The sequence below is a fragment of the Melanostigma gelatinosum genome, assembly GCF_949748355.1.
Source record: "Melanostigma gelatinosum genome assembly, chromosome: 2".
In the NCBI taxonomy this organism is placed as follows: domain Eukaryota; kingdom Metazoa; phylum Chordata; class Actinopteri; order Perciformes; family Zoarcidae; genus Melanostigma; species Melanostigma gelatinosum.
In genome coordinates, this window is record NC_136635.1 from 25,445,734 (window position 1) to 25,472,672 (window position 26,939).

The 26,939-nt window shown below is 44.5% G+C and overlaps 1 protein-coding gene across 1 annotated transcript in view; it reads right to left on the minus strand.

Annotated features, from left to right (window-relative positions):
• fto (FTO alpha-ketoglutarate dependent dioxygenase) overlaps positions 1 to 26,939 on the minus strand; it is a 115,158-nt gene that overhangs the window by 53,392 nt on the left and 34,827 nt on the right. The window contains exon 8 of the mRNA XM_079288608.1: positions 10,914 to 11,041. Within this exon, the coding sequence (XP_079144734.1) occupies positions 10,914 to 11,041 (128 nt within the window). The remainder of the gene's footprint in view (positions 1 to 10,913; positions 11,042 to 26,939) is intronic.

Genomic DNA, 26,939 nt, shown 5'->3' on the forward strand with positions numbered 1-26,939 from the left:
TTGAAAAAACAGATAACACACCGCAGCAGCCCAAAGGCCTACTCTTTTTTTCCATACAAGCGCATGCACGTGTACGTATACACACACACAGGCCCTTCACTGTACGCTCACACACACACTGGGAACAAATGAAATGTTTTAATCAGCTTGCTACAGCACATAATGAGGATCCACTAAGCCCCAGCTATCTGCTGCCATCGGCCACTTACTTGTGCCTTCAAAGAGCTGATTTTTCACTTCTTCTACAACCAGCTTAACACATTAGCTATCGAGACTGAACACAGTCTGTGGATGTGTAATAAAACCTGAAAAGTGTAAGTGATGTTTCAGCAAGTGATATGTATGCAGTACAGCAAGGAAGCAATTATGTGCAAATGGAGAAGGCCTATGGGGGTTGGCTGGGTAGCTGAATACTGTACATTCTATTTGTAACTACTGTGATTTGCAGCAGAGAAATACTGGTTGTATAAGGTCTTGGCTGGAGATCACATGAAAGCGCATGATACGCCACGTCACAGCTCATAAACCTGACAATACAATGACCATGGATTCCATGCATAACGCGACTGACTCCTACACTAAGAAGATACCGTGTCAGATTTATCTCTCGCCTTGAGCCACCGAGCCACACCTGCACAGCACAAGGCAATCACATGAATCAGTCAAGTCGGTTACAGCCAAACTAGTTTCCACAGAACTCATGGCATGTCAGAATTCTTACTCAACCATCCAGGTGTGTGTGTGTCTGTGAGAGAGAGAGAGAGCGAGAGAGAGAGAGAGAGAGAGAGCGGTACAAATGCAGAGATGCACAGAATGTGTGCAGGTGGGCCTCCTGGTGCAGTTCGTGGCCTCCTGGCATAGCTCTGACCTCTGTGAGGTGGGCTTACAGCTCCAGCCCTCCAGCTGGAGAAGTGATGACCTGAGAAGTGAACAAACAGAGAGACCCGTCCTCCTGTCCTTGTCTCTTTCCTGCCTGCCTGCTGCAGTGTGTCCTGACTGGGGGACATGCAGAGGTGGGATATCAGGCTGGATGACTCTGTGTCCTCCTTTGTCACTGCTTGAAACTTAATTAACAACTTTTGTTACTAATTTAAGCTTTTTACCAGCTTTTTATATATTGTTCTTTCTTTACCATGTATAACATACAAATGTATAAATGTGTGTATGTGTTGGAGTAACGTGGAAATACTGGAGAACTGTCTTTATGCATGTAAAGATGAATTTGGGATTTTTTATTTTTATATTTGTATGATATCTTCATTTTATTATGAATGTGATTCTCACAAGTTCACACATTCAAACAAACAGTGGAGTGTGGAGTTTAGTAAAAAAACATTTTTTAAGTTAAAATTTAGGTTGAAAAAAATTGATTGAATGGGCTGTCCCATCTGTGCCAGGGGTTGCTTCACGTGTCAAACCTAAAGCAAGCTAACTCGGGCCTCTGTAGCAACATCCGCCGCAGCCCGCTGTAAAATAAATGACGTTGTTAGCTGCAGTCTCGCAGGTGAAATGTGCTGCTGCTACAATTATTCTAATGCCAGCATGCCAGAATGCCAGTGCAGCCGAACGCTGCTGTCAACCCAGGGGTTTAATTAGTTTGGCACGTGTGCCACTTATAATCACCTGCCATTACCAGTTCTGGCTGCATCTGCTTACACGTCTGTCAGTGCCGGGCAAGCTGTGTATGTGTGTATAGGTTTCTGGGTGTGTCGGACACCAGGTTGGTGAGGGTCTATTTTGGCAACACAACGCAGACATCATCCAATGTGAAATGTAGACACAAAGGGTTCATTGGCAAAGTTCTCTACAATGGCGTTATATATATTTACATACGCATATTTATGGAGGTCGCCCTATTTGAGTGTGTATTCAAAGAAGCTGTCGATTACAGCCAGGACAATTGTATTACCGGTACAGACTTGTCAGCAGTCCGTCTGTACGGGTGCATCGTGAGAGCAGAGGGGAGCCGGGCTTCGTAGTGTCAAACTGCATTGTGAATAGAGCTACACCTCAGGCTGAATACATCACATTGTGATTTCATGAGAGCTGGAAGAAGAAGAAAAAAAAAACTTCAGGGCGGCTCGTGAATCTCGACCCAAAACATGAGAAATGGAAGTTAAAAGTGAATCTCCCCCTGGCGTAGCAGTGGCTACCTCTGGGGCTGTGATAGGAGGAGGAGGAGGAACAGGAGGAGGAACAGGAGGAGAAGAGGAGCCCCCTGGTTCTCACAGTCATGTGACAACTGAGCTCAATAGCTGAAGGATGGACCTCAGGCTGTGTATTTAGCTATCAGGTCATGAGCTCAAGTGTGTGTGTGTGTGTGTGTGTGTGTATGTACATGTGGCTCCATACATTTGTGTGTACTGTAGGTGTGTGTGTGTGCAGCACAACACGTTCACACTTCCCCTCCTCCAGATTCACCAATGGCTGCCGCAGTACAACAGCTCCAACTGTCCCTATTCTTTGCCGGAAGTTCCCATTTAGCACTAAAACAAGGCTCCAATATTGTGCCACCTCAAAAACATCTGTCGGGGACTTGTGTGGCTACACTAATTACAAATATCTCCAGTAATCCGGCGCCGATAAGAGAGTCATTACTCCACCAGACATTTATCACTATGGGATTGATGACCCATTTCAGAGGCTGCCTTTGTACACGGAAGTGAAATCGCTGATATCCCTTTTATCCAACATTGCTGCTGAAGCCATCCATTCGTCAGGAGGCAAGCTAGTTAGAATTGTAATTAACAGCAATGGACTTTGGCCCTAATAGAATTTTTGCAGGAAACTGCAGATTGACGGAAGAAGGGAAACGGGGGGAGTTATACTGTGTTTTTCTTTTCTTACTAATTGCCACTTGGAGTGGCTGTCTGTCGAGGAGAGCTGCTCTGCGCTCTGTCAAGAAAGTGCCACAGCAGCACTCCAGTTTCTCCAAATGCAGAACTTCTGTACATTTGTAAATATGTAAGCACAGCCATTAAGAGATGTGCCTGCACAGGCACATTGCCTCCGTGCAATAATCTGTCAGAGACACAAACGCACACTCATAGGTCAAACATAAAATATGCACTTCCCTGCTCCAATACATAACTTATGGGGTTCCTTTGACTCTTTTTCATTCTCAAACACGCTCGTACACCCACCCACCCACACACACAGAGTGGAGCAGCAGATGATCACAGTAGGTAAGGACTAAAGGTCTGGCCACCTGCCGGCCACGTCCCGTCTGTAGCGGTAATGAACAGAGACAGCTTGGGGACCGCCCTGCGAGCTTGTCCCCCTGCCCCCTCCCAGTCTCCCTGCTTCAGGGGCAGAGCTGGGGGCCCCGGGGTGGCAGCGACGCCAGAGATGTTCCACACATTGACAGGCAGGTCTTACCTGGCCAACCCTCTGTGCACACTGGCCCAGCAACACACATGGGAACAGGCACATGCACGCAGGGACAAATGTGGGGATACACAAAGACCTGCATGCGCGAGTGCCGTGTACACGTGCACAGTCTAACTGTTCACATGTGTTCACGTGCCTATGCATACGCACAGACTGAAGAACACACACACACACACGCACACAAACGCTGACCCGGTGTAATTCCTCCAGCACACGGCTGGTGACAGGAGCAGCTGCGGCCGCTACGGCAGACAGATGAAATTTTCATAACTATCTCCTCCAACTTCCATCCTCACCTTCAGGATAATTTATGACCCGCCTGCCTGCCTTGAAGAGACAATATGCTTGATATGAAATGAAGTGTTCCAGCGGTGTAGGTTATAATTAACAGAGGAGGGAGAAAGATGTGCACATATAGAGGGGAAGGGGTGGAGGTGTTTGTAGGAGGGGAGCGCCCAGGTGGGGTGGTTGTGGTAGATGAGGTGGAGAAAACGGGAAAGGACGGAGCACGTGGCGTGCATGCACGTGTACTGTGCATGCGTGTTTAAAGACGGCATACATTCCTTCAGTTAGTTCTGTGATATAGACATTCACGACCCGAACCCAGCACAGATATGTCCAACCTCCAAGTGGCTGTAAAAACATCATACACAAAACACAACGGGAAACTTGAAAAGCATCTGATACGCACATTGTTTGTATGTTTACTGACGCGTGTGCATAATTACGTCATCATTTTCTGTCATGGTTCTAATTGCTCATCTAAATAGCTCACTTACCTTTCACAAACAGTTATTCACATGTACACTGCTCCAGTGTAGACATCCTAATTTGGTACCGTTTCAACTTGGTCCTCAAATGAGGACTGCTATCCCACCAAGAACAAACTTTTTTACTTGAGGTAAACAAGATGTTTTTGGCGAGCACACCCTCCGCCGGGCCAAAATGGTAAGTCCTTGCCGTTTTGTTTCACATGCCTGCCACACATCCTCACCCAATCATGCTCTATCAGCTCTCTGGGACTTTGGGTTTGACCAGAAGGAATGTCCTGGTTTTTGTGACTACCAACCAGTAAAACAGGCCCAAACCCTAACCCCCCTCCCCCCCCCCTCCCTCTCTCCTTGCCACTTCGTCTTTTCCAAACACAAATCTTGTTTCCATATTAAAAAAGGCAGCATTTAATGGGCAACTGTCTCTGCAACAAGTGTGTTTAAATGTCTGTGGGACTTTTAATGACATTTTTAACTCTCTCTTTCTCCCTTTCTGTGCCACATTGCATTGCCAAGCTCTTACTCTGAAATGCGTAATTATGAAATGACTGTTTTCATTAAAACCTGCGAGCAATTTAATGCAGTTGTGACTCAAGTCAAGGATAAGCAGAGAAAATCAACAGAAAAAAAGAGAGCGCGATACTGAACCCTGCCAGTTGCAAGCCTTCCATTCCCACACTTAACCACAAAACGAGAGAAAGCATGTACCTCGATGGCCAATTACTGACTTCTTTGAGAACAAGGCAAGACAGAGATAAGTGCATATTTACACGGGTAGAACTTGTTTGTACAGTAAGTAGAAGGTAAAGAAATAGTATCACCAGTCATCTTATTCAAGGTGCATTCCTGCAAGAATAAGAGATACTCTGGACTAGTTTCCAGAGTATCTACGACGGGAGTACAACGGCTACGGCAACAGCAGCTGTGAGCTTCTGCTGAGGTCAGGACATGTCATGCATAACTGACTGATTGCTAAACAAGGGCGGCTGCATGAGAGAAGAATTCATAATTTACAATCAAGACGCACACAAACACACACCTCAAAGACACACAGGCCACAGGCGATCTCGTGGCACGCATGTACCCGGTCTAAGGGACCACACAGACATGTTTTAGATAAAGACAGACAAATTAGACGACAGGGTCTTCGGCTAACCACTGCGCTTGCACTAATTACAGGCTGGTCGGCGATGAAAGAGACAGATGACATGTACTTATTTGTTTTCTCCTCCAGCGCCCTGAACCAAGTAAACACAGCAATGCCAATGACGGCAAAAGTCGGTGGTACAAAAAAACAACCACAGAGATAAAGAGCATGGTTGTTGGATGGCAGTTCCACTCACCACACAAAGGTGTGTGTCAACCGTTGCAGCGAGCAAGCCCTGGAGGTAAAGAGAAACAATGGCGCAGCCGGCTAAACGTTTGGCTGGCAACTCATTGCAAGGAAAAAAGTCTCTTCTGATGTGGGGCTGCTGCCTGGGAGATCTGATTGACATGTCACCTCGGGTTGCAACATACATCAAACAGACCTGGTTGACAACGTGCCCGGACCGACCCGCCGCCAACCAGAACTTTGTTTTATGACGCAATCCTGAACACCACCACCATCACCACACCCTTGCTAATTAAACAGACTTATTGACAGCTTGATTCCAGCTTCTCTTAACTTTACCGCACAAACCCTATTTCCCAAAGGCATCCACGTAATCCACGTCAGATTCCTTAATGCTGAAAGAAAGTCATGGCAGGACACGTTGTCCCCAACCAATCACTTGTGCAATGGCAGCCGAACAGATGACGGCTTTGCTAGAGGTCTATGGGAACCTGCGCCCCAGCAAACCCTTGAGTGTATAAAGAGAGTGAGTCGTAAATGGCATGAAAGTGATCCCTGCAGTATGGCGTCTCCATTTCTAGGGCTTTAAGGAGGTCATTGGCCACATTAGACAAGGCTGTGGTCTGTCCATTTTTATTGTGGACACGACATTGACAATCTTTCCAACTCCCATCTGGGACAGGGGACCTCCATTGTCTTCTAACTCCCTGTCCCACCCCAGTGCAGGATTCTGGGCGGGGTCCGTCAGCGACAACACAAAAGAAATGTCACCACTCCTGGAATGAAATGCCTGCCAACAAGGGTCTCTCTCCTCCTTTTTCTCTGTCTCTATGCGTCTCCACAGGGGTGCAACTGGTAGCTGACATCACTGGTAGGGTCATCCCCGGCTGGGCACAGCTTCAACGTCAGGTCTCTAGCCCCTGCTGGCCCCCGGTGACCCTTGGTTTTGATGACAGACCGGGCCTTTTGTGAAGCATCGCCCTGTCCAGGTGACGACAAGAGAGGATGACAATGGCAGGAAACATAAAGCCGATGGAGGCTGCGAGACGGCCCTACAGGTCATGGGTCAAGCTGGACAGCTGAGTGATGAGTGCAGCTGTGGACACGTGGACCTCCTTCTCTGTCCTTTAGCTCTGCCTGCCATGTCAGCTGATGTTGCCTTTGTCGTGGGATAAAGACCTCACTAACTCTCAACAAGTTGGAGAAAAGTAATAAACACAGGCGACAGATGTACTACCCCACAGATTCAGAATGTACAGCTGTTATAGTGACAGCCTAACCTGTGTGGTGTGGGTCAACTCCTTGCCTTCTCAAAGGGAGACAGAAATTGAATTAGATAATAGAAAGAGATTTGCCTGTGATTAAAACAAATGCAATGGTTGTCAATTGAATTACATTACAGTTCTTAAAATAATCCAAAATCACCAACATTTTAAACGACATGGAAATAAATTGAACTCGATGCTCTCTCGTGGATACATACCGGTACCTTTCACTGTAGTTAACATTTGCATTATTAAAAGAAACAAACAAAAAAACTTGCAAAGCGAGAGAAAAAGCCTTTACACAAGTTGATCTGTGCAGTCCAAAATCACAGACAATGTCTCGATGGGATACAGATGAATATGATGTTCTATCATCCCGGCCTGCCACTGCTGCAGAATGTGCTGCCTCTTTCTTGTCACTTGGTATAAACATCAAAATGCAGAAACAAAGGAAATGGACTATTTTAAACCATTGAATTGTATTGCCACCAAAGCCTATTAAACAAAGAAGATCTAAATGTCTCCAAACTATCAGCGACTCACTCATCCTGAGCGGTCCAACTGTTTCCGATGCCAAAGGTCAATGGCTGCCTACTCCCCTCCCGGCCCACACTGAGAGATGGGAGGACAGGGTTTGCCAAGTCATGCACAAACCCTGCACTGGGTCATAAACACCTCCGCCTGCCTCCCCTCTTCTTTTCTCCTCCACAGAGGTGAGTTGGGTTTGCACTCTGTTAATGTTTCACTACAGGCCTGCTTGCTTTTACACTGGCCCGCTGCAGAACAGAGGAGGGGAATGAAAGAGGGGTAGTAAAGGACGAGAGTGGATAAAAGAGCAGGAAGAAAAAGCCATAGAGAGGGCCAGATGGGCACCTTCACAGTCCATTTATCAAACCCAATGTGGCCCTCCCCTCCCCTCCCCACTGCTCTCATGTCCTAAACCCCCATGTAATTCTGTAATGATTTTCATTATCATATAATGACCTTACAAAGCCTACAGCAGTTTGCATGGTCAGTACAAAACTCGCAGCTGTTCCCTTCAGTGTTTGCTCGCCGGCTGTGACAAACCTCTTTTGTGTTTTTTCTGTTGGTCAGAGCGTTGACCTCAAGGCACTGGAAGGTTAGCATGAGGTCACCTCATCCAGGAGGTTCAAAGGTAGCCATACTGTCATCAGAGAGCTTCAAGACAGCATCCCATCGAATATCTACTGGAAGTAGCTTCAAATACTGTTGGATTTTATGTGTACGTACTTCTAGTGTGTCAGAGTATTCTTCTCGCCCCGTATTTGCGTAGATGTTAAAAAGACCCAATAACTCCCGCATTCAGTGTTTTGAATCTCTATACTTCTGGTGCCATTGAGATGTGCCATTTTCTATCCTAATAAGTTCCCGGGAGCTTGTGCCTTGCTCGTCAATCTGCACTTCCTGTGTGGCATACTCAACTGCTCTCCGACAGTACAGTCACCCACCCACATAATAATCCATCTATTTCTAGGGCACTCACGGGGCATTTACCAAAGGGACACGGAGGGCAGCATCTATCAAAGAATTCACCATGTGCATCGGGAAAACCCAGTTACCGGAAAAGCTCATAAGAATAAAAAAGCTCTCATAACTTTGTTGGCTCAGAGTGAATGAATGGACTGCTTCTGCTAGCGGGGCAAGCTGAGGCATCACTCACTCTGAGTGCCTATAAGTCACTCATGAAGAACTACTGGTCACCAGGTCCAATTTCTCTTTCTTTGCTTCCCGGTAGTGCTAAAAATGCCCCGGAGGCAGAAAACGGCAGCGAGCAGGCCCACGCTGCAGCGAGCGCTGCTTTAACTGGTGTTTAAGAAACAAAAGTCAGCGAGAAACTTAATCAATCAGCGGTGGTTGTTTATGTTTATGTGCCTCTAGCAAGAGTCATCAATCATCCGTTGTTGTGTTTTTTTTTCTCCATCCTTTTGGAAGTGTTATGACTATGGAAACAAAAGGCGGTATTATAATAAAAGCCTGCCTGTTGCATATTGTGTGAAAACCTAATTTGGACACCCAATATAAAGAAAGCCAGCAAAAAGAATCAGCTAATTAATTTCAAAAGTCCTCTTGTGGAGAGTGCTTTTATGAAAACAAATGAAGATTTAAAAACATCTGACTGAAGTGGACTAATTCCCTCACTGTGTGTCTGATTCTGTAATACACTGTATCTGTAATTCAGCACAAAGACTTTTCTTCTAAGTAGTATGCATAAAGAAATACAAACTTTTCCTTGTTTTAGCATCTCGAATCTCTAATCAGTACCAGTACGTCGCACTTAACATTGCACATAGCCATGTGTTTCGTTTTGCGTAAATGAGATCTGTTGACAGCCACTTGACAGGATGGCCCCTGGCTTTTTTTTTATAAGTGGGGGCAATGGGGGTTAGGGATAGACATTTAATGTGTGTAAAGGGGAGAGGAGGTATCAGGAGCAGCTGGAGTTCAAACATATTGTGTGGGACGCTTGCCCTCCTCCAAAACTAATCTAATCAGTCTTTCACTGCTGATAGAGTAAACGTCTGTCTGCCCCGCCGACAAGGACGGAGCATTTCCTGTCCTGGTCTGTGATACTGGTTGTCAGGATCTTAAGGTGGGCTGGGCTAAGTCTAGGGTTTAGACATGGTTAAGAGGTGGTAACATTGCATTGTGGGTGGTGGGGGAACCCGGGATGGCGGGGGGACAGCGCTGATGTTAGGTTGGGGGGTGTGTGCGGCGACATGGTTTCTAGCTTTCAGCACCTGCAGCTGGAATGCACTATCAGAGCTGGCCCTACATCAGAGTTGTGAGGCCGTGGGCGTCGACACAGCAAAGCAAGGTGTGTGGAAACAGCCTGTTTACAAGGCTCATCTGGATGGGGCAGAGCTAAAGGGTCAACTAAGGGGGACAACTCAAAACAGAGGGGCGCCATGAGGGCAGCAACACAGCAGGAAGCTGACATACATCTTTCAAAAGAAAAGGAATTTCAATCTGTGGATACTGCCCCTGGCACTTTTGCTTTCTTTAGGCTCTGGATCATGTCTGGTCCAAAGTGTGTGTGTGTGACACTGAGGTCAAAACCATTGATAGAGACAATAAGCAGTGAAACATATGTGGATGCAGATCTAGTATATACATGCATGCCAGTGTTTGTGTGTGTCCTTGCTCGTGCTGAGGGGGGGGGGAGTGACTTAGAGAATGAACAGCTAAAATAACACTGTGTTGTGTGTGTGTGTGTGTGTGTGTGTGTGTGGCCCTGCTTTATCAGAATGAATGGCCAGTGTTCTAATCCTTGAGCTCTCTGCCCTTATCTGGGAGGAAGGAAGTGACTGGGCTTATCCAAGACACACGTGTCGTTGTGATAGCTGTTAAAGCTGCCAGACCAAAGCCCCACAAACAAACACCAACTACACCACTGCACGTCTGTGGAGCTCACACCGCCTCTGAATGACAGCAGGACCAAGGTGTTGATTCATGATTGTTTTGCTTGACGATGTGATCACAGTTGTTAACCCTGCTAAGCCCTTACTGCGAGGCTTGCACTTGCTATCATGTTAATAGCTCTGGCTGTGACCTCTACGTGTGCGTTGTTGCGTGCCTCAAAGTTTTGTCCAAGTTTTTGGGATGCACAAAATATTTGCCTCTGTTGCTTGTTGGTAACGGTACCCATGTGTATTCACATCCTGGGTGTTGACCCTTGACCTAAATGTTTCACAGGTGTTATTTATTGTTTGTGAGCCTGTTGTAGGGCCATAGTTTCAGTTGGTTTCATTAACTGAGTGAGTTAATATTCACCATGAGTTGTAATGGTTTCAGGAACATGTTCTTGCTGCAGTGTCGGACTATCTCATTGTAATGACAATTTTTGCAATTTCCGGCACGCAACATTTACCTTGTTTTGGGGACATCAAGGCTCCAAAAATAGAAACATAGAATTTGCTCAGCCCGCTGCAAAATATATGAATTCAATATGAAGTTTTAAATGTTAAGCAGAATAGCTCATTTGCAAAATGAGTTTGGAGTAGTTTTCTTTTTTGTGTGTGATGGTGTTCCCATTACGAATATGAGAGAGTGTCCTACTTGACCTGTCTCACATATCAGATGTATTTTTCGAGGACCTTTCGAGGAAACAACAAAGTTGGGTGTACATTGTGTTACCTGTCTCTCCATGTCTGTCTTTGCTGCTGTCGGTCTGTCAAGGCAGACAGCAGGGTTTCTGCCATCTCCCTCCTTCCCTCTCCTTCCTGACCCTCCTCCTCCTCCACTGTATCCAGGAAGAGCATAGTCTGAAAAAGAAAAGTAGAAAACAGCTGCATCAAGTAGACCTAAAAGAGGATATGAGCAAACAAAAGTATGTCCTTGAACATCAGGAGAAAGAAACACCATTCCACAAAAGCTCAACTCCGTCATTTATTGTAATTTCCATTTTCCACACAGAAAGTTGTCTCCATAAAAGGGAAACTACGATAACATTGGGAGGTTTACAAACCACAACTATTTGGTTCTATTTAAATTCCCCTGAATATTAAACACCATGAAATAGAGTTGAAAGACTACCTGAAGCAATTCCCTCCATCATTGAGTTCCCTCAGTTTAGAAATTACGCAGCTCTGAGCCAAAACTCCATTATAACGTCCCTGGGACGGCGACATGCAGTAAGTCTAGTATAAAGTCAGTTTCACATCAGAGGATGGGCAAATTACACCCAATATTAGAGTGTGAGTCAATTAATCACGTCCTGCACAGCACAGTGTAATGTGTGAGTATCCCCCTGTTGAACATGAATTACAGGCCGGCTTAAAGTGTGACGTGGCACATCATTGCTAATCTGAGACATCCTGGCAAACCTTCGCCTCCAAGTCCTCCGCAGCCTCTAAGCTGGTTGAGAGGGAGTCAAATGAAAAAGGATCTGGCAGCCCAAATTAAATGCAGTGCTGTCAGCCGCACTCAAATCCCTCTTCCTCCCTCTTCTTTTCTACCCTTCACAGACTCTCTCCCTCTCTGAATATCCTTAAATGTCTCCCCCTCCTCCTGCTCCCAGCCTCTGAGAAGTGACGGATCTGTAACTCTGACTGACTCTGACGCCTTGTTAAGAACAGTCTCTTCCTGTCACATCCACCAGTGAAGCACATTCATTTCTTCCCATTAACAGTCACTCGCTTCCTCAGTCATCCAGCGCTCCTTTCAAAAGAAAACCACAATGTAAGGGAACCTTCCTTTCTTCTCCTTTCCCTCTTTTTTTAATCCATTTCTGACAATCTACCTGTCTGTCTTAATTCATGTGAAGATAGGTTTGATTGTCTGTGTGTGTGTGTGTGTTTTCAAGGGAAAGAAGTCTGATTTGCAGCAGAGTAATATGCTTACTTCCTCCACACCGCACAGGACAGGTGTCAAAACATGTGGCGGTGTGTGACTGATTACACGTGACTCGAAGGAGACACCAAAGATTACAGTGACCAGGAGGAAGCGGGGCCGGCTGTACTCCTTGAGGAAATTGTACTTTTCAGTTTGGATCAAACCCCGTCTTCCTGGGATGAGTGTCAGGGCAAGAAAGTGCCAGAAAGTGCATTCAGACTGTATCACCATCTCAGCTAGTAGACATCACATTTCCAAGCTAGCTGTTTAGCACAGCTGAAACCTGCTCTGACGTACTTCTGAACTTGCCACGGCTCTTCCCAAAGCTGGCCTGGGAACAGAAAGAGTAGCAGGAAAAGAGAGAGACAGCGCAGTCGAATGAGCTTATCCTAACCGTGCTGAAACCAAATAAAATACAGCCAATAAAAGCCACATAATTCACAAAGATTCAGAGAATTAATATAGCAGCAAACATCGATATGCAATGTAAAGATAAAGTGGAGTAATGGCTACCTGAGCAGAGGATACAGTCGCTGTCCCTCTCTCTGTGGATTGTAATCAGAGATTCTCTGTGCTTTGTTTACATCGTTGGGCCGGCCGCGCGTGCATTTTAGTGCACGTGAGTCTCTCTGTTGTCCCCCATTGGCCGGCTAATGGACGCCGCTCTGCACTGCACTCATATGGCGCTTAACGTTGATAACGGCACGTCAACCCACGCCCCGACGGTTCCCCCCTCAGGCTAAGGTTAGCTCTGTCACCACTTTTGCCATTGTTTGAACTTTTTGTGCCGTTAGCACCGTTAGCTGCTAGCCGCCGGCTCATCGGTGTCCATGTTAAGTGCCGTGTGGAGGCAATAGATATGCTCTGAAATACGTATTGAGCACATTTAAACTGAGTCCACATCATCACAGCCTATACATTGATGGCCAAAACTGACAGTCAGAAGTCTCAAAAATAAACCCCAACGCCGGCCACCTCTTCCATTAAACGTGTTAAACACACCGGTGACAACTTCTGCTTCGGGAGAGTGCACGTACATTTGTGGGAGTGTAAGTTAAAGCCTCTCCTTATGTTTGTTCTCAGCTAGCTTTTGTGAGTATAGGTGTGCCTATGATAATGTGAATGTGTGTTACCAAGCCTCCTACTAATGAAATTTGTGCACGTGTGTTTGCGTGCCAGAGTGTGTGTGTGCCTGTGGTCTTGTGTTTAGAAGACCCAGTGCTGAGAGAGGCCATCAGGTTTAGCCACAGGCTGATCCTGAGGCCATTTAGACACCCCACTGGTTGTTTACTGGTCGAGCCCTGCCTCATAGTCAGCCACGGCAAGACCACAGCCCTTTATCTCCGGGCCTGTGTTAGCACTAGTCATCCCCCTCTTTCCTTCTATTTACCCCATGATGACAGTAGCTATCCTCGGCCTGATGCTGACCACAGATGTCCCCCTGACCCAGGGCACATCCCGAGGTGAACAAGAGGACAAGGAGGATCTGGGTACCTCCATCCCCTGGTCCCCAGATCCCAAACTCAAGCCCTGTCTACTGCCCAACAGATAGGCATAAACATTTCCGGCCCGGTGCAGAAGCAGGGTAGGTAAACAAACGTGCAGGCAGGCTGAGGTGGTATTGTGGTTGAAGGGGAGCCAGAGTGATGATAGGGTTCCAAGGGAAGGCTGACTGGAGGGCAGCCCGGGGCGGCTCACTAACACCTCGAGCCAGGACTGTATCTTAACACCAACAAGCATCTGTCTATTCCATCACATAACAACACGTCACTCATTCTACACAGAATAACAGAACGGGAAGATTGTTTGTTGCTACACATGTGCAATATGGTGTACATCCCTTCAAACTTCTCAGAATTGTAAGTCACGTAATAGCTCAAAGGTAGGAGTGTTAAAAAAAGATGCATGCAGAACTGAGGGTTTATACTGCATAGAACAGAGCTGCTAGCTAGAGGAACCGTTAACACTGTATCAGCTGACTTTAGACCAGGACTTTCAGGGGACCCAGAGCACTCTTAAGCTCACTGGCACTCTCTTATATAGGAAACTTTTTATATCGGCAGGCCATAAACGCTTCAAAATCTTCAAATTGACCTCCCCTTTTAAGTAGTTCAACAGACATGGGTGATTTAAAGACCATCCAAATGATGGGTGGTTACCTAAAAAAAAGTAGGTGCTAAACGAAATCACCAGTACATTCCCTCTATATTCCCCAGGTTTTGGCTGGTGGCTGGTGTTAATTAGCCGCCATGGTACCCCACCCCCCCTCCTAAGTGCATCTCTGTCTGTTAGACTGGCAACCTCGGCTCCTGTCTCCCTGCCACTTTTCTGTGTAACAGGCCAGTAGAGCTGCCTGTCTCTCTGTGTGCCGACAATCGTGCCTGAGATCTACGGGACATATATATTAGTAATGCGTTGTGTTCACACGGTGTAGTGTGTTGAGAAAGGGACCTGTATTAACTCTTTACACAGCCGAACGCCATGTTGGGTACAGCTCGCTCTCCGTCGCTCGCTACAGGACATTCAAGAACAGACAAAGAAAGAGAGACCGGAGATGCCGCGGAGCTATGGGACATATTTATTGGTCATTTTCTCGACAAACTTTGCAGATGTATTGCTCAGGACCCAAGGAAGCGAAGTGTGGAGTGTGAAGTTGTTTGGGTGAGCAGCAATACCGGAGGCCAAACAATCAGCCCATTCCAAACGGGCATGTTTGGAATGGGCACTGCACTAGTGATGGTGATTGCCAGAAAGTGGGTTAACTCTTCAGTAGGGCGTCGGCCTGGTCACCAGGACGAGGACTCAGACCGCTGCTGGTTTTGATTTTAGACAGACTAACACCTGTGATTTTGGGGCGACACATCCAAGACGGAAAACCTGATTTTCAGACCAAAGCAATAACATGAGGTTTGTGAAATGAAATTACCTTTTCTAATACCTCTGTTACCAGTTCTGCCTTTTATTGTAATTCCTCCTTCACTTGACTTCCTCTTGCTCACCAAGATGGCTCAGAAAATCAACAAGGTATCTCGAGCTTTAAGGTTTAACCCTTTTTCTCCAGATCGTCAGACACTCCACTGACTTCGGCCACAGTCTAAGCTCAGCTGCTCTGACATCTGATGTCATAGGCCTTAGGAGTGGGAGTTTGGCAGACTCCATTTCCCTCTCCCCTCTAATACATGAAACCAATATCACTTTGACCGCTGGTGGAAAAAGGCATCAGGCACCTTGCTCGGGGTAATGGATAGCTTCTGCTCACTGATATAAACAACTTGGGAGCTGTGATCCTGCCAGGTCCAGTTCTAGTCTGGACAAGGGATCTGTGTGTGTTTGCTGCATGCCACTGTCGAGTTACTTTGCTCTTGGGGGGGGGGGGGACTCTCCACCGGTGGAAACATTATATTAGCCCAGGAAGATATAAGCCCAGACCACATTGACTTTTCTGTGACATCACACTTGAAGTCATAAAAGGTGTGTGTGTGTGTGTGTGTGTGTGTGTGTGTGTGTGTGTGTGTGTGTGTGTGTGTGTGTGTGTGTGAGAATATTTTCCTGCCATCTGCCTGCTGTCACATGATTACAGACGGTTCAAAATTGAGGCATATCTGAAATTAAATTTGTTCAGTTTCCATTACGTAAGATTGGTTGATAAACACACAGTGTGTGTGTGTGTGTGTGTAGGGGCAGAGTGAAGGGTGTGAACATTGCTGGTCAGGGGTGTCTTCCAGACGCCGCACAACCTTTCATATTATCAAAGAGTAAAAAAAATGAGGCAAGCCATCTCTATAGAAATATCCTCTCAAAGATGATTCTAGTCTTGTCTTTGTATGTGCGTGTGTTTGTCTTTTGATTTATGTGTGCAGATCTGAGCAGTTCTCGCGACCGTAACTTGCAGAACACTGACTTTCAAAAAGGTTTGTTGCACTGGCAACTTTGCAGTTACTCCAAATATATAATTATCACATTCAAGACATTTTTAAAGGCAGACAGTGTCCACTGTATTTTGTGCACCTGTACAGTTGAGTGCAGTCAAATATTACTGTTCTGCTATAATGTCTACTTTTATGCCAATAATGTTGTTTTTGTTGACCCTCTCAAAGAGGTGTAAATAAATCAAAGCTTTTAGCACTGAGGTCACAGTGACGGTGTTGTACTGGATTAGATTGCAGGATTTAATGAATAATACATTTAACTATGGCCTCAATAATAAAGATATAGTTGAATTTCGAACAATGCCACCAAAAACTGAACATTAAGAACTTTGTAGAGATAGATGGTATGGCAGCGTTGTTGTATTGGATTGCAGTAGATTGCACAGGTGTACCTAAAAGGTGGCCACTGAGTATACATACTCGTCGTTGATAATAAGTGTTGAAACCAATCCCTAAAATCCAGAATTTGTAATTTCTGAAAAGATCTCTAAAAATACTTTATTCAAAGTCTATTTGGATGTTTCTACTATAAATCAACGTACTTCAAATTCATCCGAGGGGCATCTAAAGTTCCCTAATTTTACTCTGTGCGTGTTAATGTGTTTTCGTAATCTCCGTGGTGATGGAAACCAAGACCCTTCTGCCAGAGTGACCCTTGCAAGGTTACGGGCGCAATCAATTATGTCAGCTAGTAAAACGGGCTTTGCTACACACAGCAGATTATATGGAGTGTAAAACATTAGAAAAATGTGTCTGAAACACCAGAGCAGCGTGTTTGAAGTGACAATGGGTTAGGGGTTGGGGGTAGGGGTGGGGGGGACACTCCCAAAAAGGAACGACAAGTGACAAGTGATTTTGTTTGAAGGTATTGTAACACACTCAAGTGGGCAGGGAGGCTTTCTATGGCCCCGCCGGCACTCCATCTTCTGGGCAGAATACAGGCGGGATGGAAGGACATATGCTTTCCACAGGGTCAAATGAAGCAGAACTCACAGGCTTTTGTGGTGCTGCCTTTTGGTGGCAAGAAGAAAAGGCAAATCTGTTGTTGGGTTGTAGTCCAATGGGCCCACAAATATCGCATAAAAATTCACCGGCCTGTTTCGTGCGAGGCTTTTGTCTCTTCTTCATGATAAGGAGTGTGGCTCCAGTTGGCCTTAATGGCTAAACCACATAGTTCTTAGTCTGAATGAGCTGTCCAGCAGGCTGGGACAGGACACACACACACACACACACTTGTGCAAACTCCTCACTGGCCTGGCAAGAATGCGTCATCCATCCATCACAAGAAGGCTTTGAGAGGCGCTTTGACTAATTCAGGACAATGAAGACAGAGCTGGACAGAGATGTTTGCGATGAGCGTGACACTCAAGCACCTTCTGCTCTGTTAAAACCCTCTTACTCTCTTTCACTATATGAAAGCTGAGTCGAGATTCTAGCTAGATAGCAGATTGTGATCAGCACCTCACTCTCCTGCCAGTAAAAAGCTTTTTGCTGACTGGGGCCAAAGCCAGCCTTTTCTAAGCCCTGGAGTTACAGTGTAACACACACTGCCCCATACTTCAGGTCTTGAAAAATGCTAAACCAATAAAAAAGGGTTTCCATTCATCGAGACACGCTCGCATACAGGTTGTTTTTTTTTGGGAACTAATGTCTGCAGGGGCTGAAATGTGCCACTAACAAAGTTTTGATTGACTACAAGAAGTCTGATTCTTCAATTTTTGCATCTGGCTGAATATGGTGGAGCGAAACTAAACAGGCCCTCTTATACGTCTAGTCTGACATCAATTGTGAATTACCGATAGAGCACGGTGAAATAGAATGGCTAAAGTAGAACAGATTAGCATCTGCAGGTTGCCTACCATAAACATACTTTAGGAACAGTATCAGCCATATACAAACCTTGGCTTTACGAAGAAATTTGGATTTTCATGCGATGAGCCAACATAGTTAAAAGGGACAGTTCACCCCAAAATCAAAACAAAATATGTATTTTTCCTCTTAGCGGTAGTGCTATTTATGCTATTTGGGCTGGAAACAGACACTGCTGTTCAGTTTCTCCAATGTTTTTTCTCTTTTTTGCATTTTGAGCACCTCAAACCGAGTGCCATTAAGTTCCATTATATTTAACAGAAGGCAGACATCTCACACCAAAACAATCTAGATTGATAAATAGCATTACGGGTAAGAGGAAAAATATGCATTTTTGATTTTGAGGGGGACTGTCCCTTTAATTTCGTTTGTTTGTGATATTATTCTGGATTTCAGTTTAAAACTTGCATCATTCTATCCTGACTCCTAGCATTGATAATTCAAAGCACTATACATTATGTGACAAAAACACAGAAGTGTGTTTAATCAGCTGCTTCCTTACAGCTCAGTTGTGTTTAGACTGGCAGCTTTGTTGCCTTAAACAATTCTCTCCGCACTATGCGGCCGTACAGTAATAGACAATGGCACACACCATGAAGCAGTTACATATAACTGGATTATGGACTCACATACTCGATAAGACGCTGTCTTCTTCAATCTAGCTAAGAAATCGCAGACACACTAGTTTATTTTTCTTACGTTTAATGCTGTATGTTCAACACAAACCTTACATGCTTTAAAAACACTCCACTGTGGAGTACATTGATCGAATTAATTAAAAGACATTAACAGTGAATACATGACATGCAGCTAATTATCGCAATGAATCAAAAAACTATATTACTTTGTATCTCGGCATCATGAAGCTGTCGAGTTCAAACTGTTTTTCATGACATTTATGTCTTCATTTGTATTCCAGGTTTAATCTTTCGACAAAATAGACACCAATTATAATGCTGTTCAACTGCTAACTCTTGCTCTAAGTGTGGAGTGTTGAAACTCTTGATCAGTATTTTAACAAAGCCCCTAAGGACTTGTCAATCAGTACGTACTTTGAAAAATGCATTATCCTTCTAAAAAAAGGCAAAAAAAACTCAAGACGTACTTCCTATTTCAATTCACAGGACTGAAAGGAACCAAAACAACTGGCCACAGGGAAGAAAGCAAATCAGCAGCAGCAATGTTGAGTGTACGCACGTACGTATGCACAAACACTGATGTGGTCCTTTAAATGTAAAGTATTCACTTCAAAACTTTTAAACATACGATGCTAATATGGTGTTGCTACCGGCTATGTGCTGGTTACCTCTTCTGCTTCTAAGGGGTGGAACAATATGACGATAACCATGATAATCAAAAATGAAATACTGAAAACATGTTAATAACATACATGATAATATTGTGTAAATATACTAGCACCCCTAAAATCATTTTGTACATGCAGTTATGGCTACAGACTCTCTCTCTCCAGATTTCTACACTCATATTTTGAGTATAATTCATTTGCCAAAAAACTAAAAGACAACAAACACAGTTGAAGATAAATTTGACTGAAAGCATTATTTTTCAGATTTTCTATAGATATTGCGATAATACCGCCATCTTGAATTTTATTTGGACACAATAATCATGTAGTTAAAATGTGATATCGGGACAGCCAGGAGTTCTACTCCTCATTAATAGAAAAAGGATTATGTTAGAGTTACTAAAGTGTTTCTAAATACACCTGTTTCTCCCACAGTACACTGTCCCGCACTGTTGTGTTATTTGTGTGATTGCTTCCCCACCAAGGGAGGCTGATGAGAGCAGCTAAAGGGTGTTTATGAGAGGAATGCCGCCCTGCAGCTCTCGCCCAAATAAAAGAGCCATTTATTACATCCAACATGAACCTCTCATTACACACAAATAGGAATTAATGAGCGCTATATCGGGCGCTCCCAGCGGAGCGAGGCGGGGCCCGCTAAAGGACTAGCGTTAATTACATTGTCCTACATCTCACCCATTTAACACCACCCATCAGATCGCTCTATCTGCGCGGGGAGGACACGAGCGTGGAAGAGAGTCACTACCTGGAAGGTTGGCCGCTCTCCGCTTCACCACTGTGGTATAGGGCTCAGCTCACAAATGAGTTAGAGGTTTGTGTCTCCTTGTCTCCTACTGCAATCTGATATTTTATTTTTCTGTTTTACCCATCATTCCCTTTGAAAATGGGAGCTATGTATTTGAATAATCAGCCAGGTTTCAAACAAGTCCAGTGGAAATAAGTTAAGTTACTTCCCGAACAATCCGTCGTGAAAGTCAATTCGTCAACTTCTTGGTTCAACTTTGAAAGACCATGAATCTGTGGGTGTACATGCTCACAGTTTAACAGTGCAGTGGATTACGACGCACTCTTTGAAAGTGGACGCTTCTTGTTTTAAGAGTAATTTAAACACCTAGACTGAGATATTTAAGGAGTTTGCCAAAACATAAACGTTTCAATAGTGCTCTGTTGTAAAAGTGTAGCTACTAGTGCTGGGTTCTCAGCAATGAAACTGGCGAGTAAAAAACATAGCTGATAGGATTGATGGTCAAAACTACAAAAGCAGACCTCGGGTTGTAAAACAAAAAAAAGGGATTTTCCTTTCAGGCTTCACATGGGAGAGAATCTGCTTCACCAGAAAACACACATCTCAGGTTTGATCTCTGTTGGGTTACCCTCTTTACGCTGTACATGCCATGTTTTTGAAAGGTGGCAGACAAAAAAAAACAAAAAACAAAGCATGAAACTTCCCAGAATGCTCCCAGGATTTCTACTTCCTCCCGACTGTGCTCACATCCCCTTAAAGCAGGGGTCTCAAACTCCCGGCCCGCTACGTCATTTTATGTGGCCCGCGAATCCGCCAGCAAAAAAAAAAAGTTAGACTTGATAATAAAAATATCCCCATAGTCGAAATTATGAAATAGAAAGTCGAAGTTTGAGATAGAAAGTCATAATTCTAGATAGAAAGTCAAAATGATGAGATTGAAAGTCAAAATTATGAGATTGAAAGTCAAAATTATGAGAGTGAAAGTCAAAATTATGAGATTGAAAGTCAAAATTATGAGATACTTAAACAGTCATAGAAGCAGCTCTTTGGCTGGTTACTGTACATTTAACATGGAAATGTATTGTGAGTACATTGAAGACTACTTTAAACTGTGAATGCAGAGTTATTTAACAATATGTTACGAGTGGTGACATTTACAACCGGCCCTTTGTGGGCGACCATGATGCTGATGTGGCCCGGAGTGAAAATGAGTTTGAGACCCCTGGCTTAAAGCATCTACAGCATCAGCTTTTTGTCTCTTTCTCGCAGCTGCCTGATCCCAACTTAAATCTTTAACTTTATCTCTCTCTTCCTTTCACCTCTGCAAATGCCACAGTCCATGCCTTCTTTGTTTCCGCCTCCCGAACATCCTCCACCTCCTCCAAAATGACAGAATCATCGTCAACAATGTTTTCCGATAATTCTTCCTTTTTCTTTGCATTTCTTCAAGCGATTCGCATAATTTAGCATCAGGATCACTCCATTCCCTGCACTCGCTTTTCACAGACGGCTTCATGTACTGTGTGTGTGTGTGTGTGTGTGTGGCTGCTCCAGTGGTTGTGAAGAATTAGCAAGGTGCCGAGGTATTAAGCGGTAAGTATTTTTGCTGTGCGAGATGCAACACTCAAAGAAAAAGCTGATTGAGGATTACATTCTCCTCACATTGGAGACCTTATGCCTACAGCTTCCTCAAAGATGAAACTTTTGTTTGGTTGTATTTTTTGCTTATTTTGTGTAAAACATTTATTTTTTTAACTCTAGAGATTTATGGCCTCACCTTTGTGTAATTATGCCAGAAAATTGGTTGTATTTATCCTCTCTGTTTGCACCAAAAGAAGGTATGTTCTATTGTTGTCCCTAATTCGATTTTGGAGTTGTTGTTTTTTATTGTTGACTTTGAGGCTCTATAGTTGGGGTGGGCTGTTTTCATTGTCATTATTGTGTTTTAACTTGTTGTGTTGCTATGTGTGGGAGATCCTCTGAGACTGCGACTGGGATTAGGAGCTGTACAAATAAATGCAAAATGAATTTGAGGTGACGTGCAGATCAACAACAGTAAGGGTATCAAAAGGACCTGATGAGGAACCAGACTCAGCTTTGAATGGTTGTAATACAAACAGTTCAGAGTAAGAAGGCTCTACTTTTGCTCTCTCTGGCTTATAGAGCTCAGCACCACATCAAAATGTGTGTATTACTATCTCAGAATATGATAAATATTGACAAGTATTATGACAAGATCTGGCCATGTATTCAATGAGATCAATATTCCACTAAAACGGACAAGATTGAAGAATGAACAAGATTTCAAATCACTTTCTTTGCCTTTAGTGACAAATCAGTGTGTTTTCTTGTGTCTGTGGTAATTTATTGTACTGCTTTGACACGATTGCCTGCGTGAGTAAACAATCACACCTGGATCAAAGTACTGGGATAATCATATATCAAGAGTCGGTTAGTGGTAATGTCTCTAGTCAGCTGTAAGTGGGGCGAGCTTTGCTATGAGATGCTCTGAAATCTCTCTTTCACCTTTTTCATACTTTCTCCTCCATCAAGGCATCAACACACACACTTCTTCCTTGCATCTCTATCTCTGTTGGTATGACACAGGAAAAAAAAGCCGGGGCCCTGCAGCCAACCCCGCCGTCCGCACTGAATGCGATTAAGCTGAGCAGTGATTAATCTGGGCTGCCCCATAATTCCTCTTTACCACTTTAATGGATGTTATCTCCCCTCCTCTGAAGGCTGATCTTGCTGATCGGGGCCAAGGATGAAGTGAGGGAGAGGAAGAGGAGGGGGGGGGAGCAGTCAAACTAAATCCATACAGAGGTAAGTAAATGAATAAGTCAGGAAATAAGTAAGTAAATAAATAAATGCAGGGATTGAGGAAGCTGCTCAGCGGATAAGGCAGATCAGCCTCTGTAAAGTGCTCATTTGTTTTCTAAGAAGACGAGACGAGCCGCCTTCAAAGCCTGCTGATACAGTAAAAACACTGTCAACGTCACAATTCACAGGCAAACTAAATAAATTATCCAAACCACTGTCAATACAATTCCCCACCCCCTCATTGTAAAGAAGACAGAACACTGTAGCTGACGCTCACGTGTAAAAAGACAAATGTGGGAGTTTCCGGGGAGCTCACTTTCTTTCAGTGGCGTAAAACAACGGCATTGTTACACTTGCAGTTGCCACGCTGCAAACGTAAGTCAAGGTTGGCCAAGTTTAGTCATCACAGCCCTGAAACAACATGTTTGTCCACGTCTATTGTGGGAATGAAAATGTCACAACTCACCCCGCCTTAGCTTACAGCGCAATCAGCTACATCGTGTTATTGAAAAGTAATTACACCCATATGAGTAATTATGATTGGCAAGCGCGTATGTCTCTTTGTGCACATTTGAATAGGCCACTTTTATTCTACTGTGCAAATATAGCTTTAAAATAAATCCATGAAAGGATATTGAAAACAAAAAATTCAACTGCAGCAATATACTCTCCATTTTAAACTTCTTTTTAACTCTATACACGGACACCACTGTGCATGCTCATGAGTGCGTTCGCTGCTATGTCTGTCCCAGTGTTTGTGTCCTTTCATGTCTGCTGTCCATCTATATAAATAAATGCATATACTTGAGAAGTGATGGGGTTAAATCCGCTGGTAGCTCTTTTTTCCCCCGGCTTTGGGCTTACAGCGACGTTGCAGTGAGATTCTGTCATCGACAAACCTCTGTGGGATTCCATTCACTACTAGTGTACATCTTTAGGTACAACGCTGCGAGCTGCATTGGCTCCAGGTAACATAAACGCTCCCTTCAAGCCACTGCGTATCTGCCCATGAAAATTCTCTAAAGGGGTTTAAGCATTTACGCAGAACACTATCAGGCAGTGCCGAAAAATTCAGCTTACCCTGTTGAATAGGGACTTCAAAGAGAATTGCAAATACCTTTGCACCGCTACATTTTCTCCCCTCTCTCGCTCTCTCTCTCTCTCCCCCCCTGCTTCTTTTCATTTTACATTTCCAAACACAAGCTGCTGCGTGATGTAAAATGTATTATCAGCCGTATATTTCCTCTTTAAATGAATAATAACAATAATCTTTGAGTAATTTCTTTTCTATACAGCCCCGACTAAATAGGGCAAAGCAAGCAAGCTAATATTGAGCCGCGGGTAAACAAGGCCATGCAATAATGAGTGTGTGGATTAGGCCTCTAGTCTATGTTGTGCGATAAGGAAAAACAGCTGCTACTATCCAGGTAACAGCACGTATCGACTGTCAATGAAGGATAAACTACTGTGCAGCTGCACGTTTACCTTTTTCATTCGCACTGTGGACACACTGCACACACACACACACGCATAAAGACTCACAGACACACACTGCATATGTGCGTTAGAAGCACAAATAATTGGAATATAATAAATGTAGCCTATTTCCCAAGTAAAGAGCTTAAAACGCAAAACAATATGAGGCATAAACACAGTGTGATTCAATGCAAGAGATAATAAATGGCTTCATAATGAGCAATATAAATGGTCTTTAAAGAGTTTACTGCTTAGTTCACACTTGTAATGAATCTGGGTTCCATGTGTGCATATAAAGTGGGTGTAAAACTCTGCCCGACTGTGCAAGTAAAATGGCGAGCGAAAAAGAGAGGAACGACTGCTGGTAAACATCTGCAACACGATTCAGCTGCGGCCTCTGGCTTCACGGAATACGCTGCCTTCTTCCCGCTGCAGGACCGGCACGGCGAGCTCTCCAAATAATGCATTACAAAGAATTGCTCCCTGAAATTATTTACGGTGAAACGCGCTACAGAAACCATAACATTTATAATGTTTTACAAAGCCATCAAATAAGTGGAGAGGGGATTAATTGCCCCGGCCCGACCTTAAAATAATTATTTTGAGCGGTGCAACTCTAAACTCCAATGAAATTGATACACTTTGATAATTAGATTCTTGGCACTGACCCGCTGAAGTCAATAAAGGTTATTAAGGCCAATTGCTGTCTAAACGCATTACGGGCAGGGTAAACTGTCCATCGGAGGCCCCTGCTACTCCAGTGCCAATATGATAATCCATTCTCCGTCCTGGGGGTTTCTTCCCCAGCGCCTGTGTCTCCACTCTGCCATACAAAACCAGATTGGATTCGCTTAACCTTTCCAGGACTTTGATCAAATGAGCTCACACAGCAATAACATTTACATTGACCCCCTCCCACCCCTCCTCCCCAACACACACACACACACACACGCAACCCCACTCTCCTCCCCCTCTCTCTCCCTGCAGCTCACTGGCCTCCCTCCCCGACCACTCCTCAGCACCGGCCCTCCACGCGCTAGGTCAATAACCTAATCAGCTATCGATGGCGACCGGGCCAGGCTGCGTATTATCGCAGTGCGAGCCTCCTCAGCAGCCCAGATTGTTTCCGAAGACAGTTATTAAAGTGAGGGGAGAAGATGATACGGTCACTAAGCGCATCCCTGCACATTCACCCACGCGTGCACTCACGCAAAAGTCAGCCTCTATTACAAAATCGGAGGAGGTAAATTGTGTCACATAAAGGGAAAGAGTGTAGAGCATATGTATGTCTGTGTGTGTGACCAAACCGTCTGAAAACAGGGAGTGACAGGCTGGGTGAATGGAGTAGAGGAAGACATGGCCCCGATACCACTTCCTGTTTTGTACATCTTGAAGTATACAAATGTATTCAACTGAGTGGATCCCATTTATTATGAAAGTAGATTAATTTCCTTGATGTGTGTTGAAAAGATTTCCATCTACAAGGCTCGTTCTCCTGTCAAATGAGGGAGAAAGTGTGAGAAAGAGACAGAGCTATGGCGAGATAGCGGGAGCGAGAGAGGGAGAAAAACAAGGGAAAGAAAGAACATGAAGAGAGAGAGAGAGAGAGGGAGAGAGCGGGAGACGGAGTGCACTGCAATCTCTTTGCTTCCGCGGTGGCTTTTGAAGTTGTGAGATGAGCAGCCACAGAAGTCAGGAAAGTGACAAATTAGGGAAAAAGCTGTACTGTGCGAGCAGAGCTGCTAAATCAATTAAAGTCATGCCAAGTGCATACATTAACATCAATGGCACACACACACATACGCACACATGCACAGGACAGGAAAAAAAAAAGGGGGGAGGGAGACGTGCTCATGGGCTCGTCGCTGTCGCTTCTCCCCCACAGTGAAGAGAGGAAAGATTAAAAAAAGAAAATGCCACACCGGTATTTAATACATTCTGCATAAAGCCAAGACTCTCCGTCTATTGTCAGTCAGACGGAAGCTATTCATTGTAGCTAGTTTTAGAAAATGTCACTATTGTATGATGGCCACGATAGTGGAGTCCTGAGGGGAACAAAGCTGCAAGCGCGGCAGGTCAAAACAGACTTTAGCACTCTGGATCACAAGGGAACGTAAAACCTTTAAGTTAATGTCCTTTTTTCTCCAGAAACAACCTTTACCTTATATACACTAAACAGCTCTCACACACACACACACACACACACACACACACACACACACACACACACACACACACACACACACACACACACACACACACACACACACACACACACACACACACACACATACACACAGAACACACTCATACACACAGAACACACTTGCTGTACATTCACATACCTCCACATGAAGTTTATTCAGGAGCGCATCTCTTTGTTTCTATCAAGAAAATACCAAAAAGAGCCGAGCAAGCAAGCAGACTTTTTTTTTTTTTTTTTTTGGTTCTTTATTTATTTATGTATTTTATCAGAATGTCATTCAAATAGAAGGATAAGCATTTGCATGACAACAGGCTGAGGAGCAGAGAGGGAGCCCCAGGGAGAGACAGTATCCATAAACAGGAGCTAGTCCCCCCCCATATTGCAATATTCTTCATACAGACTAACAAACGCATACATAGCCCAGCGCAGCCCACAACACTGTGTGCTAAATATGACA